We start from the raw sequence: 14285 nt of genomic DNA on the forward strand, positions 1-14285 counted from the left end.
GCACCTTTGCTATTCCTGTCATGAGATATTATGGAGAGAGAATTAGATCATTTTCTCTGTCACTCTAATCTTGACAATTGCCCTTTTCCTTCCATCCACAGGCAGGACACAGTTTTTGGAGAGGGAAATGTCCAACCAAACCACTGTGACTGAGTTCCTTCTCCTGGGATTCTCTGACGTTCAGGAGCTGCAGATTTTGCACTTTGTGGTGTTTCTGGTGCTTTACCTGGCAGCCCTGGTGGGGAATCTTCTCATTATCACAGCTGTAGCCTTTGACCACAACCTTCACACCCCCATGTACTTCTTCTTGATGAATTTACCCATTCTCTACATTGGCTCCATTTCTGTCCCAGTCACCAAATCTTTGGCCAACTCCCTCATGAACACCAGGTCAATTTCCTATTCTGGATGTGTTGCACAAGTCTTTTTCTTTATATTCTTTACTTCAACAGGTTTTGCCTTACTCACCATCATGGCATACGACCGATATGTTGCCATCTGCCAACTTTTGCACTATGAGAGAGTGATGAACACGAGAGCTTGCATCCAGATGGCAGCCAGTGCGTGGATGAGTATTTTTGTCTATCTGTACTGCACACTGGGAACACATTTGCAATATCCTTCTGTGGAAGCAACACAGTGGATCAGTTTTTCTGTGAAATCTCCCAGCTCCTCAAGCTCGCCTGCTCTGACTCATACCTCAGTGAAGCTGGGGCTATTGCCTTTAGTGTGTGCTTAGGCTTAAGTTTCTTTGTTTTTATAGTTGTGTCATATGTTCAGATCTTCATCAGAGTAATGAAAACCCCTTCTGAGCAGAGCCAGCATAAAGCTCTATCCGCGTGCCTCCCTCACCTCATTGTGGTCTCATTGTTCTTTTTCACTGTAGCCTTTGCCTACCTGAAAGCCATCTACAGTTCAACATCAGGTCTGGATCTCATGGTGGCTGTTCTCTATTCTGTGGTGCCTCAAATGATGAATCTGATCATCTATAGCATGAGGAACAAGGAGATCAAAGCTGCACTGAAGAAACTGATAGTGGGGAGGTTATTCACCAAAACCAAAATATTCATCTTTCATCTTTGATCATGATTTCTTTTGGTGTTTCTTTTCAAATATAACCAAATGAAGGCATGATCATCTCCTTGAGATCATGATTTGAAATCTGCTTGTGCATAAAGGGGCATTTACACCAGTAAAAATGCAGAGTCAAGACAATGGATTAACTGTACCATTTACATCTGTATAAATAAGATCAGAATCTATCTATCTATCTATCTATCTATCTATCTATCTATCTATCTTTTCTGTACTTCCACCCAGCATCACACTATCTGAGCATCTTCCATCTAAAATGAATAGCCATAATCAAGTTCCCAATGGACTTGATGAGGTCTCTGACCCTTTTCCTTTTGTGGGTATAAATGCTGCTGCTATACCATGGCTTTTGGTTAATTATTTGCTTGTGTGACAGAGTGTGATATAATGGTGTCACGTTGTGAACTTGGTTGTAGTATATGTGGAAATATTGTCATGGTAACAGGCCAAGTCTGACGTGGCTCAATGGCAGCCTATTGTGCTGCATTCCAGTTAGCTGCCCTGCCTGGGAGAGGTCTTTGACACCTCACTGAAGGACCATCATTGAGAGCCCATCAAGACTAGAGTCTGGGGCCTTTGATTTTTATTGTGTCTCCGCTACTTGCCAGCTCCCAGAGAAAATGATTTTTCTATATAGGGGGCCCACAGGCTTGGAAGTCAGAGATGAAACTTCAGAGTTTGAGCCCATGGCCCAGACACTGGGGCCTACTTAACAGTGCGATGCCCCTGTTGTGGCTGCATGGTGCTGTCCATGACCATGTGTAATAAAGACTTTCAGGAGCAAGCTGGCAGAAGGGGAATCTCCCCAGCTTGAAACACAGATGAACCCTCAACTGACAGAATCAGTGATTTCAGATTCAGACTCGGGGAAGAGGTGTCTCAGAACTGTCTTGTTTTAAAGATCTGTCAGCCGAGGGCTTATGGCATAAAGTTTCCTTTTGCTACACCCTTGTCCCTTGCCTTCCTGCCCTGTTCTTCTTAAAGAGGTTCAGCTAGAAGCCAAAAGGTACCACAGGCTAGGTGAAGCTCTGGTGGAGTGTGTGTGAGTGACTGGAGGCTTGGGAGAACTCAGACACTGGTTTTGAGCTCCAAGGAAGCTGGACAATGGCCTCTCACAGCCAATGGAAGGGGATCAGAGTGTTTCCTAGAGCCCCAGAGTGAGAAACACTGATAAGACTCCACCCAGATGCAGTTGCCTTGGAAGTACGTGTTTCTCATTGATTGGGCCCTCTTGCAAGAGACAGGTGACTGGACAGCTCGATTAAGGGCCACGTTCCAACACCTGGCTTAGCTGCCTTTTGTTTTGTTTTATTTGATCAGTTGGTCAGTTTGGTTTAGTTCTTTTATTTTTGCGGGGTGGGGGGAGGGAAATGATTGTTACATGAAGGTGTAAATATTTGGTCTCATCTTTGAGAAGTCAATGTGTCAACACTTTGATGTTTCTTTTTTTTCTGAGTGAGCTGAAGGTTTGCTTTCCACAATGACTAAGGCTTAAAAAGGAGCATCTGCAGCTTTCTGGGTGGCTTAGTTCCTGCTGAAAGGATTATTTGGATGGCGCTGGGATTGTATTAAACTAGTAATGACATGTTGGGGACCTCAAGCCTTTTTATTATTTTAAACCTAAAATAAAACTCCAGCCACACTCTAATGTATTCCTTTAGATGGAATAAATCAGCTGAAGGTGTTAATATAACCCAGTCACTGTCCACCACTAAACAGTGTTAAACAAGTTCCGGAGCTTGGTGTCCAGAGACCTCAGCCTGCTGCACACCATGGCAAACACACCATCAAAAATCCTGTTAACCTTTTATTAACTATCCAGACAGGAAGGGAAACCAGTTACTGTATTTGAAATGTAAAGTATTAAGTCAGGCTTTCATTTTAGCCACACTCTTTGTTCTCTTTCCCTTTAGCTGGAGGCAGTTTTTAGATGGAAAATCCCAGCTGTTTGGCAGTCTCTTAAAGGTATCAGAGATGGTAATAACCACCCTTTTGGAGAGAAGAGAAGAAGTTAGCTGAGTTTGGCTGGAGCTGTCATTGTTGCTGTTGTTTTTACTGTCCACCTTGTTTGTCAATCTCTTCAATGGTATCAAAGATGGAAATAAGTGTGGTTCCAGTTGGTGGTAATACCTTATTTGACATTAGAAATTTTCCTATTTCCTTAACATTGCCTTTGAAGCTAGAACTTCTCCTATCTCCACAACTTTCTCACTTAGGTTAGAAGTTCACCTGTTACACTTGTTTGTAAAATCTAAAAATAAATGCAGCATTAATTCTGCCTTTGTGGCAGTTGAAAATTCCCATTAGCAGAAGTTTTCAGGGAGTTTGTACTCTCTCATGTAACAAATAAGAGGAGGCAGTCACCTTTGGGATCAGGTAAAAGCCAGCAATGCCAAGTAGGAGAATGGAACTGTGGGTCCTCTGTAGAACTCTCAGGTGTCTTTACTGAGGTCCATGAAGAAGTTGGAGATAGACTCTAGATCCTGTATCGTGCTCTCTGAAAGCCTGTGTGAAGAGGTCACATCAGAGAGTCCAGCTTTTGTTATACCCATTTTTGAGGAAGCACAATGTTTCTCATCAGATTTACAGTAGATAAAGGATGAAGTATACTGTCACGAATAATGTGTAACTGAATTACTGTCTTTCTGCCAGATACACCCTGAAGAGACAATTTTAGACATACATATCTATCTATCTATCTATCATTAATTTTCTAATGCTTTCTAGGTTACATACGATAAAAGCAACCTTATAACACATGATCTTACAGTTTGCTAAGACAGGAAAAAATTATTTTCTAGCAGATATGAAGAGGAAAAAAGGCAAAGATTAAAATTAATATTGTATTGTATCTGATATTTACATGGCTAGGATTTGTAAACCTGTTAAAACTCCCTAAACAAAGGCATAGAATAACAAACAAACAACTAATATTGTGCTGCTTAACTAAAACTTCTCATACAAATTCATCACTAAATAAGGCATCAGTAAAAAAATGTTTGGGGTAGGGGGCTCACAAATGCAGGGCTGGCATTAGGAGGTGGCAAACAGGGCAATTGCCAGGGGCCCCACACCATAGGAGCCCCCCACGAAGCTAAGTTACATGCTTCAGCCCTGGACAACAGGGCTTGGGCTTCAGACAAGGCTCACAAGTGAAAAACAGGCTCAGTATCACACTGAAATGTAAGTACAATACTTACATTCCCATGGATTTATTTTAGAATTATATGATAAAAATGAGCAAGTAAGTGTGCCTTGATACTTTTGTATTTTTATGTTGGATTTTGTAAGCAAGTAGTTTTTAAGCGAAATGAAACTGGCTATACTCAAGACAACTCAGACTCCTGCAAGGGGTACAGTAGGCTGGAAAGGTTGAGAACCACTGACCTAGTCCACCCTCCTGTGCTGACCATTGAGACCATCTCTGACAGGTATTTGTCTAAGCTGCTTTTCAAAGTGTCCAATGACAGGGATTCCAAACCCTGCCTTGGTAACCTCTTTCGGTGATTAATTACCCTTAGGGCTGGTCTACACTAGGGGAGGAGATCAATCTAAGATACGCAACTTCAGCTACATGAATAGCGTAGCTGAAGTCAAAGTATCTTAGATAGAGTTACCTACCGTCCTCACAGCACAGGATCAACGTCCGCAGCTCCCTCTGTCGACTCCGCTACCGCCGTTCTCGTTAGTGGAGTTCTGGAGTCGACAGGAGCACTTTCGGGGATCGATATATCGTGTCTAGATGAGATGCGATATATCGATCCCTGAGAAATCGATTGCTACCCGCCAATATGGCCGGTAGTGAAGACGTACCCTTAGAGATAGAATGTTTTTCTACTATCTAAACTAAATCTCTCTTGCTGGAGATTAAGCTGATTCCTTGTTGTGAGACCCTCATTGGGCATGAAGAATGATTGATTGTTGTCCTCTTTATAACAACCTTTTACATATTTAAAGACTTAACAGGCTCCCCCGCAATTTTCTCTTCTCTAAACTAAATCTCCCAAGTTCTTTCCACTTTTCATCATAGGCTGGGTTTTCAAAAACCTTTTCTCATTTTGTTGCTTTCTTCTGGATTCTCTCCAATCCAAATATTTCTTATAGTGTGATGTCCAAAACTGGACACAATCCTCCAGGTGAGGCCTTCCGGGTGCTGAGTAGAGTAGAACAATTACCTCCTTTGTCTTACATACAACACAACACACAACCTGTGGAACTCTTTGCCAGCGGATGTTGTGACGGGCAAGATTATAACAGGGTTCCAAAAAGAACTAGATAAATTCATGGAAATTACATCCATCAATGGCTATTAGCCAGGATGGGCAGGGATGGTGTCCCTAACCTCTGTTTGCCAGATGCTGGGAATGGTCAATGGGAGATGGATCACTTAACGATTACCTGTTCCGTTCATTCCCTCTGGGGCACCTGGCGTTAGCCATTGTCAGCAGACATGATACTGGGCTATCTGGAACTTTGGTCTGATCCAGTATGGATGTTCTTATGTCTTTGGTTTTACTTGTTAGTATGTACAGGAAGCTGTGTGGTCTCATAGCACTGTGAAGACTTTAGTGATTATGTTTTTCAGCAGATGCCACTACACTTTATAAAGGGAATACAATATTATTCTGATATTTTTCAGATGCAGAAATTGAGGCATGGAATGATGTGCTCAAGGTCACACTGGGTCAGGATTGGAGCCCAGCTCTCCTGACTCCCTGTCTTGGCCACTACATTAGACAATGCTGAACTGCACAGTGTAACTGGGGATAACTGAGGTACCAACTCAGCTAAAGGGTTTCATGTTAAAGCATCTACAGGTACTTTGATAATTTTTGTAGGGCAAAGGTCTAAGTGCAGAAATCCCAGACAGCCTGTCTCTCCCTCTATGACCAGATTTAAACATCAGCAAAAATAAAGTGACACCTACCTCTCCCACCTCCTATATGTATCTGTTTCATGTCATTCTCCACAGGCTACTATTACTGCTTTTTAAAAATTACATTTCTTGATAGAACCCATGGCAGACATAGAACAGGGAAATCAAATATCCATTGTGGGATTCATCCTCCCAGGCTTTGGCAATCTCCATGAACAGCAAATTCTTCTCTTCCCGCTGTTTCTAGTGGTCTACATTGTGACCATGGCTGGGAACATCCTCATTGTACTAGTTGTGACTGATCAGGACCTTCACACCTTCATGTATTTCTTCCTGGGGAGCTTGTCCTGCCTGGAGACCTGCAACAACTCCATCATCCTGCCCAGGGTGCTGGCCAGTCTCCTGACTGGGGACAGAACCATCTCTGTTAGTGGCTGCCTTATACAATTTGAAATCTTTGGTTCTTTGTTAGCTATAGAATATTGTCTCTTATCAGTGATGTCTTACGATAGGCATTTAGCCATATGCAAACCTCTGCATTATGCAGCCCACATGAATAGTAGATTGTCCTTCCAGCTAGCAGCTGGGTCTTGGCTAAGTGGATCTGCGGTCAGCACCATCATAACATATTGTTTATAACAATTGATTTTCTATGGCCCCCAGTGAAACTGACCATTTCCGTTGTGATTACACTCCGTTGGTAAAACTGTCCTGCAGTGACACCAACTGGATGGTTCATGTGATTTTCCTTCTATCCTTCATATTCATTCTTCCTCCATTTCTATTAACCCTGACATCTTACATGTGTATCATCTGCGCTGTCCTGAGAATCCCTTCCAGCACAGGGAGGGAAAAGGATTCTCTACCTGCTCCTATCACTTCATCATTGTGACAATTTTCTATGGGACCCTGTTCATTGTCTACAAGCTTCCAGACACTGCTGCACTGAACAAAGTGTTCTCCATTCTTCTATACAGTCCTGACTCCCATGGCCGACCCCCTCAGCTACAATCTGAACAACAGAGAGGTCAAGGAAGCCCTGAAAAAAGCTCTTAGTAAGACTATGACTTTTATAACGAATCACAAACTTTTTTCTAGGCATTTATTGTAAGTTGCAATTAAATGTGTATAATAGGAGCTCTTCTGTGACAGTCCCCCATTGATTAAGCTTTCTTGCATCAACACATCTCAGTATGAAATGCAGTTGTTTGCAGCTATTATACGTGTCATCTTCACTCCATTTACTCTCATCCTTGTGTCCTAAAGTAACTCCAATGGAGTCAATGGGACTGATTCCCTCTTACTCACCCTGGTGTAAATCAGGAGTAATTCCAATGGAGTTGATGGGGCTGATTCCCTCTTACTTACCCTGGTGTAGATCAGGTGTGACTCCATTAGAGTGAATGGGACCTGTGGCGGGTCCCCCCCCCCCCGGGTGCCACATGGAACTAGGGTACCACTGAGCCTCCTGACCCACCAGCCTGCGCTCCGTATCACACTATACTGCTGTGATAAGTCCTCCAGCCTGCACTTTAACCACCATACATACAGGTAGGGACACACCCAGCTGCAGTTACATGCAGGCTCTCTGACCAGCAGGGGCAGCTCTGGGCACCAGCAAAGCAAGCAGCTGCTTGGGGCAGCCCATTTGCAGGGGCGGCAGCCCACAGGGATCAAGCCTGGGAGCTGAGAACCACTGGGGGCCCTGGGAGCTGAGTTCCTTGGTTAACTCCCTGCCTATACAGCCAGCCCTGGAGCAGGGAAAGAACTACATATCCCAGCATTCCTGTAGCCACTACCAACAGGAAAGGGGGAGAGGGAGTATGGTAGCTGAAACCACATGCTGCAGCTTGAGCTCACTGCTAGAGCAGGGTGGCACTGTGAATGGGGAATAAGTGTGCCCAAGGAGTAGAAGGCTTTGGCCCAGATATCCGCTTCAGAAGACATCCCCAGACTGGCTTAGGGATACTGGTGTGACCTCACCTTGCAGCCCCCAAAGAAGGAATTGGGTGGACAAAATGGACAGTGCCCCTCTCTATCTGATGCCTAGCAAGGGAGGTACATGGATCCCACTAGAATTTAAAATGAAAAGTAAAGGAGGGGAGGCTTTGCTAGAGGACTTCGGCAGCTTTAGATACAGTACCAGGCACATAGGAGGATTTCCACTTCTGAGCCATGGAAGCAGAATTTGACTTTTCCTTTCCAGATTTAGCTAATATTCAGAAAGGGAATCTAGCACCTGCCTTCCAGATTTGAACACCTCAAAATTCAGGAGTGCTGAAGCTCAATTTGGGCAGCTGTTACTTCATTTTTCCCAAATCAAATATACTGATCCACTGTAATTTGCTGTAGAAAAAGTAGATACAATTGAGCAAGAAATGCTTCCCAGTGGTTATTAGGACTGGAATTGCTATTTTCAAAAGCCATTGCTTTTTTTTTATTTTTTTCAGTTGTTTAAAAGGAAGACAATGATATCGCATTGGCGAATTCCCCATAGAAAGAAAGAGTGGAACAATAGAATAATAAAGGCATCTTGACTTTTCTTCATTTATGGAGGGCAGTCTTATAATATGCATCCAGATATCCTCCAATCACACTAGCTGAAAATTGTTCCACTTTACTGCAGTTCTGTAACCATATGGGAACCAATCCTGTCTGTGTTCTGTGCACATCCAAAATTCCAGGTATTGGGGTGGATCCCAGTTTACCCTCCGGGGGTTGTCTGGTGGTCCACTTGACACATTCTTCGGCCGATGGATACTCCCTTTCTAGGCTGGCACCTCCCTAACCATTCATGTACATCAAGCAGGGCCGGTGCAAGGATATTTTGCGCCCTAGGTGAAACTTCCATCTTGCGCCCTCCCCACCAAAAAATCACATACATTATACACAATACACGGTCATGAAATTGTGCCCCAGACCTTTTTTTTTTATCTGCCATGAGGCTGCATCAACTGTAAATGAAAAAAAATGAAATTTTATTCCTATCAGTCCTTTTTCTTGTTCACTATTAAAAGTAAAGGATAGAGAATGCATGTCACTTACTATAATTAACTATTTGAATTTCATCAACTGTTTGACTTAAATATTGATTAAGAGATCAAGATGACTTTCCCTTAAAATTAAGCAATGTTGATTGTAATCAGAAATACACCTTTTTTAGTCACGTATATGTCCTTCCTTCATATCAAAATCTGACTGGGAGTGCTGCGGAACCCATTCTGCCTAACTCGCCATGCACCTCCAAATGATTAAAAACATCAAATGGTATAAACTCAATTTGAATGAAAAATTCCATTTGCTAACTAAATAGGTCACACGCACTCAAATGGTTGCCAAGTGCTCTCTGTGGTGGTATGTTCATCTGCTCTAAATGCCTACTAACTTCCCTGTGAAAATAATCTTTGACTTTGATCCAATGAAAGCAGGATGGAAAAGCTCCCCCCCCAGAAGACCTAAGACATGATGGCTGGATGACATAAACAGACACCTGTCCCTCACAGGCACTACCTCATAACATGCCAATTGTGCTCAGGACAGAACATCACAGAGGAATATTATGCATTCAGTGGTCTCTACACTGGCCAAGCAACAGCACGACAACTAACCTAACCAGTCCATCCAACTTTTTTGACTGCTTCTTGGGCACTGGTGAGGGGTAACGGTACCAGACTGAGCCTGGTGATGGGTGCAGTACAAGTCCACAAACTGAGGCAAGATGCTGGGCCTAGAGTCCTGCTGAGACTGCTGTCCTGCACCAAGTGGAGCACAGCCTCTATGAGGAGAGATCTCAAATAAATATCACGCTCCTTCTGCATGATTCCCCCAAGCACTTCTTCAGAGGGCTGCTATGGGGGTCACTCACAGGCTTAGGCCTGCCTGTTGCAGGCAAAACACAGCAGCAGGGCTTAAAACTCAGACAGGGCTGCCAGGGGGTTCAGGGGGCCTTGGGCAAAGCAAAATTGGGGGCGCCTTCCATAAAACATTTGCAATACTATAGTAACATGTATTAGGAAATGTAAAAAATAACTAGTGAAATACATTCAAAAATTAACTTGTAATAATTTGAAAATACACTAAATACATTATTTAAAAACATTAAAAGCTGTAATGGTCTGTATACATTTGCAATTATATAATGGGGAGATGATGGATGATTATGATGGTTGGTACCAATGGGCTGTCGCTGCCTGGGGGTGGTGCTGTTGTTGCCCAGGGCTGGGTGGGGAGCTGGGCTCAGGGTTCAGGGGTGCCCAGTTCACAGGGGCTGGGCTCAGGGATGTGGGGAGATGGGGTCAGGGTGGTGTCCAACTCAGAGGGGCTGGACTCGGAGCTGGGGGTCAGGGCTGTGGGGGGGATGGGGTCAAGGGGAGTGCCTGGGGGCACTGGGGCAGCTCAGTTCTGCAGGCTGCTGTTCTCTGGAGCAGTCCACATACAAGGGGAGCAGGAGCAGGGACCAGCCAAGGACCAAGAGGGAAGGAGCACAGGTGCCTGAGGCCTAGCTGTGGGGAAGCACTTGCGTACCTTGCCCAGCACATGAGCGTCAGGGTCTTCTTTCTTCCTCCACTCCACCAGACCACCGCTGAAGCTCTTTTCTTCTCCTTCCCCTCGCTGGGGCTGATGTGGAAGCTGAGCCAGGGGGCAGCCCCTGCTTTCCTCCAGAAGCCCTTGTGTCACGCCATCGCAGGGCTCCTACCACATGTGCTAAGCAGAGCTGCAGCAGTTCTGCCCAGGTCCCCCCCCACATGAGAAAAATTGCACAGGCTGAAGCCCCTGCTCTGGGAGGGCCCTGCTTTCTGAGCCTCTGCTAGGAGCCCAGGGATTCCCCTGGGTCAGCGTGCCACCGGCAGCCTGAACCTCTGGGTAGTTGCAGCGGCGCCCTGACCCAGGGCACCCCATGGGATGCCGGCTGCCGCGGCGGCGCCCTGCCCCGGGGGGCTCCTGGGCTGCGAGCTGCCGTGGCGGCGCGCTGACCCAGGGGGGCCCCTGGGTTGCCGGCTGCCGCGGAGGCACCCTGACCCGGGAGCCCCCTGGGATGCCGGCTGCCACGGCGGCGCCCTGCCCCGGGGGGCTCCTGGGATGCCGGCTGCCATGGCAGTGCGCGCTGACCCAGGGTCAGTGCGCCTCCGTGGCAGCTGGCAGCCCGGGGTTTCCCTGGGCCAGGGGACCCCCTGGGCTGTGGGCTGCCGCCGGCAGCAGCGGCCAGTGAACCATTTAAAAAAAATTGGGGGGCGCTTTTTGGAGCCCCCAAATCTCAGCGCCCTAGGCAACCGCCTAGTTCACCTAAATGGTTGCACCGGCCCTGCTGAGAGGGAAAGCAAAGATCTTAGAAATATCTAAGGCACCAAAGTTTAGTGTCCACATTTCATTTTGCAACCATGCCAAGAGACTTTCAACACAGCTATATGGTAAAGGCCCCAGTGTTCAAAATCTCTTCTCAAACTTCCTGCCTATAACTTTTTTCAGGCCCAGTGTTGTGAAATCCTGAGTGATGCTGGGCAAGAAGAAAGGCCCAATCAATGACATTGTTAAGATGGTAGGCCATCTTCATAATTCTGTTGAGATCTGGGCTAGGTTATTCAAAGTGGCTTCAAGAAATTAGGCACTGATCTGCCAATGGGAGTTGGCTACCAAATTTCCATAAGTTGTTCTGAAAATGACAGCCTAAGCTATGCCTAAATTCTGCAACACAACTTTCCTGAATGCCCCCTTCACCTCTTTGTTCCTCAGACTGTAGATGATGGGGTTGAACATTGGAGTGATAACCGTGTACAAGAGAGACAGAACTTTATGGAAGGCCGAGGATTGTTCCGCTGATGGCACCACATACATGATAATGATGGTCCCGTAATACAGACTCACCACCAGCAGGTGAGAGGCACAGGTGGAAAAGGCCTTCTGCCTCTCAGCAGAGGAGGCGATTCACATGATGGCAGAGAGGATATTAACATAAGACACAACAATGAAGAGGAAAGGGGCCAGGGTTACCAGGGAGCAGGAGATCAGAACAATCATTTCCACCAGGGAGCTTCTTGTGCAGGACAATTTGAGCAGCTCCTCCATGTCACAAAAGAAATTATTTATTTCATTGGCACTGCAGAAGCTTAGCTGGCGCACCATCCCCACTACTAAAGCAGTGGCTGAGAAACCAGTTATCCAGGAGGGAGATACCACATGAAGGCAAACCCTGAGCTTCATCATAATGTTATAGCTGAGTGGGTTGCATATGGCTAAGTAACGGTCATAAGCCATGACTGCAAGGAGGAAGCACTCAATGCAAGTGAAAGCACTGAGGAAAAATAACTGTGTGATACAGTCCCTGAATGAGATTATTCTGTCTTCTACGAGGAGCCCAGCCAGCAATCTGGGGACACTCGCTGAGGTGTAGCAGGTCTCCAAGAAGGACAAGTTCCCCAGGAAGAAATACATTGGGGTGTGAAGCTGCTGATCAGCCACAACTAGGGCAACAATGAGAAGGTTCCCAGCCAAGGTCACAATGTAGATCACTAGAAACAGCACAAAAAGCAGAATCTGAACTTCGTTCAGGTTCCCAAATCCCAGGAGAATGAACTTGGTGATGGATGTGTGATTTGTCCATGGCATTTGTGCCATTTGTTCCCTGGAAGGGAAGAAAGAAAGGAAGTAAAATTAGCCTTGTTATTCTATCACTTTTTCCTGCATTCAGTATCTACTTAGGACCAGATTGTCAAAAGTGTTTAAAGGCCTAAAGATTCAGTTATTCTTCTAGAGGCCCTAAATCACATGACCTAAGTCACACTGATTTCAATTGATGTTGGGTGCTGAGATGCTTTTAAAAGTCCTACTAGTCACCTAAATACCTTTAAAAATCCAATCCTTGACCTGTTTAATTTCATTAGTGAATCCAGCTAGGCACCTATCTGCATCTTTAGGCATCTAAATACCTTTGAAAACCTGTGCCTTAGTATATCATATTTTTTCACCTGACCTGATGTAATATGGCAGCCGTCTCAACAACTACAAATACATCCATTGAAATGACCCCAGAACATCACAGAAGGGCACTTTTGAGTTAACTCTGTAAAGGGAACAAAGACAACGTGTCGGCAAATCCAGAGTTACCCACCTATAATTTTTTTCAGCAACATGAACAATGCATATGAGTAAAATTCTCACTCTACGTCCTCTTAAAGCCCCCTGCCTTTGCACAGCTGTATGGGCATAATATGGCCTTAGGAGAACTGCTCTGAAATATTTTTCATGGAAATCTGTAAGTTTTCAGTAAGACACTTGAAAAGAGATTCTGGACACAAATGGGAGTTGAAGTGCTTTGTGGAATATGTAGTTTACTCCTCATGTCCCCATTCTCCTCATTGGGCTGGGATCCCTCATCTGGACTACATCTCCCATAATGCAGCATGAGAGACCATGATGAATTATGGGAGGTGTAATCCAGCTGCAGTTCCCAGCCACAGAGGAGCTGGAGACAAAAGAAGCAAACTACAACTCCCAGTAGGCACCTATTTTATACCCGATTTAAAATATTTTGACGAAAAAATTGAAATTTTCCACTGAAAAGAGAGAGATTTTTGAAAATTAAAAAAAAATAGTGAAAACCCCAATATCCCATTGGAAAACGCTATTGAAGGAAAAATTTCAGCCCTAGATTTTCAAATAACTCAGATTTTGGTCCATAGGACTTGATACTTTAGCTCCAGTCTGGTGGGTCAGAACACAACATATGAGCTTAACTACATAACATGAGCATTTAGAAAAATGCCTGCATCGAAGTATGAGTCTATCCCTTTCCCCTGTAGGTGCAAGGACCTGGGCTCAGTTTAGCTCAGAGGAAACAGGATCTATAGAACGATTTCTTCATTCAGAGACCTTTACCCCCAGCCCCAAACGGCACATACCCTCTGATCTGGCTGCAGAAGTGTCCCTGCTAAAATAAGCTGTGACATTGAGACCTGAGCAGCTGGGATATTAACTTGTGATCAGGGCTTTGCAGATGAGAGTATGCAGATACAGAGAAAAAACATCTGCTCTTTCTCAAACTATCATCCACCCTACTCAAGGAAATGGACTTACAAGGATTGCAAGTTACAGCGTACATAGTCTGAACATAATAAAATGTATATAGATCCACATGAACAATAAGGTACAATATTGCTTTGGCCCTAAAGTGATGGACTGGATGGGTAGCTCAGTCTATTGACCTTAACGAGGAGAAAGCTAAGAGGGGACTTGATCAGGGTTTTTAAGTACCTACATAGGGAGAAAATTTCTAATCAAAGAGGACTTTTTAGTCTGACAGAAAAAGAAAGAAAAATAT

The 14285-nt window shown here is 44.8% G+C and overlaps 1 protein-coding gene across 1 annotated transcript; it reads right to left on the reverse strand.

The window, feature by feature from the left end:
• Positions 1 to 11635: 11635 nt before the first annotated feature.
• LOC115638040 (olfactory receptor 1020-like) lies at positions 11636 to 12574 on the reverse strand. The gene is given in 1 exon segment (XM_030539638.1): positions 11636 to 12574. A coding segment is annotated over 1 exon segment (939 nt).
• Positions 12575 to 14285: the final 1711 nt, after the last annotated feature.

The sequence above is a fragment of the Gopherus evgoodei genome, chromosome 21 (genome assembly GCF_007399415.2).
Source record: "Gopherus evgoodei ecotype Sinaloan lineage chromosome 21, rGopEvg1_v1.p, whole genome shotgun sequence".
In the NCBI taxonomy this organism is placed as follows: domain Eukaryota; kingdom Metazoa; phylum Chordata; order Testudines; family Testudinidae; genus Gopherus; species Gopherus evgoodei.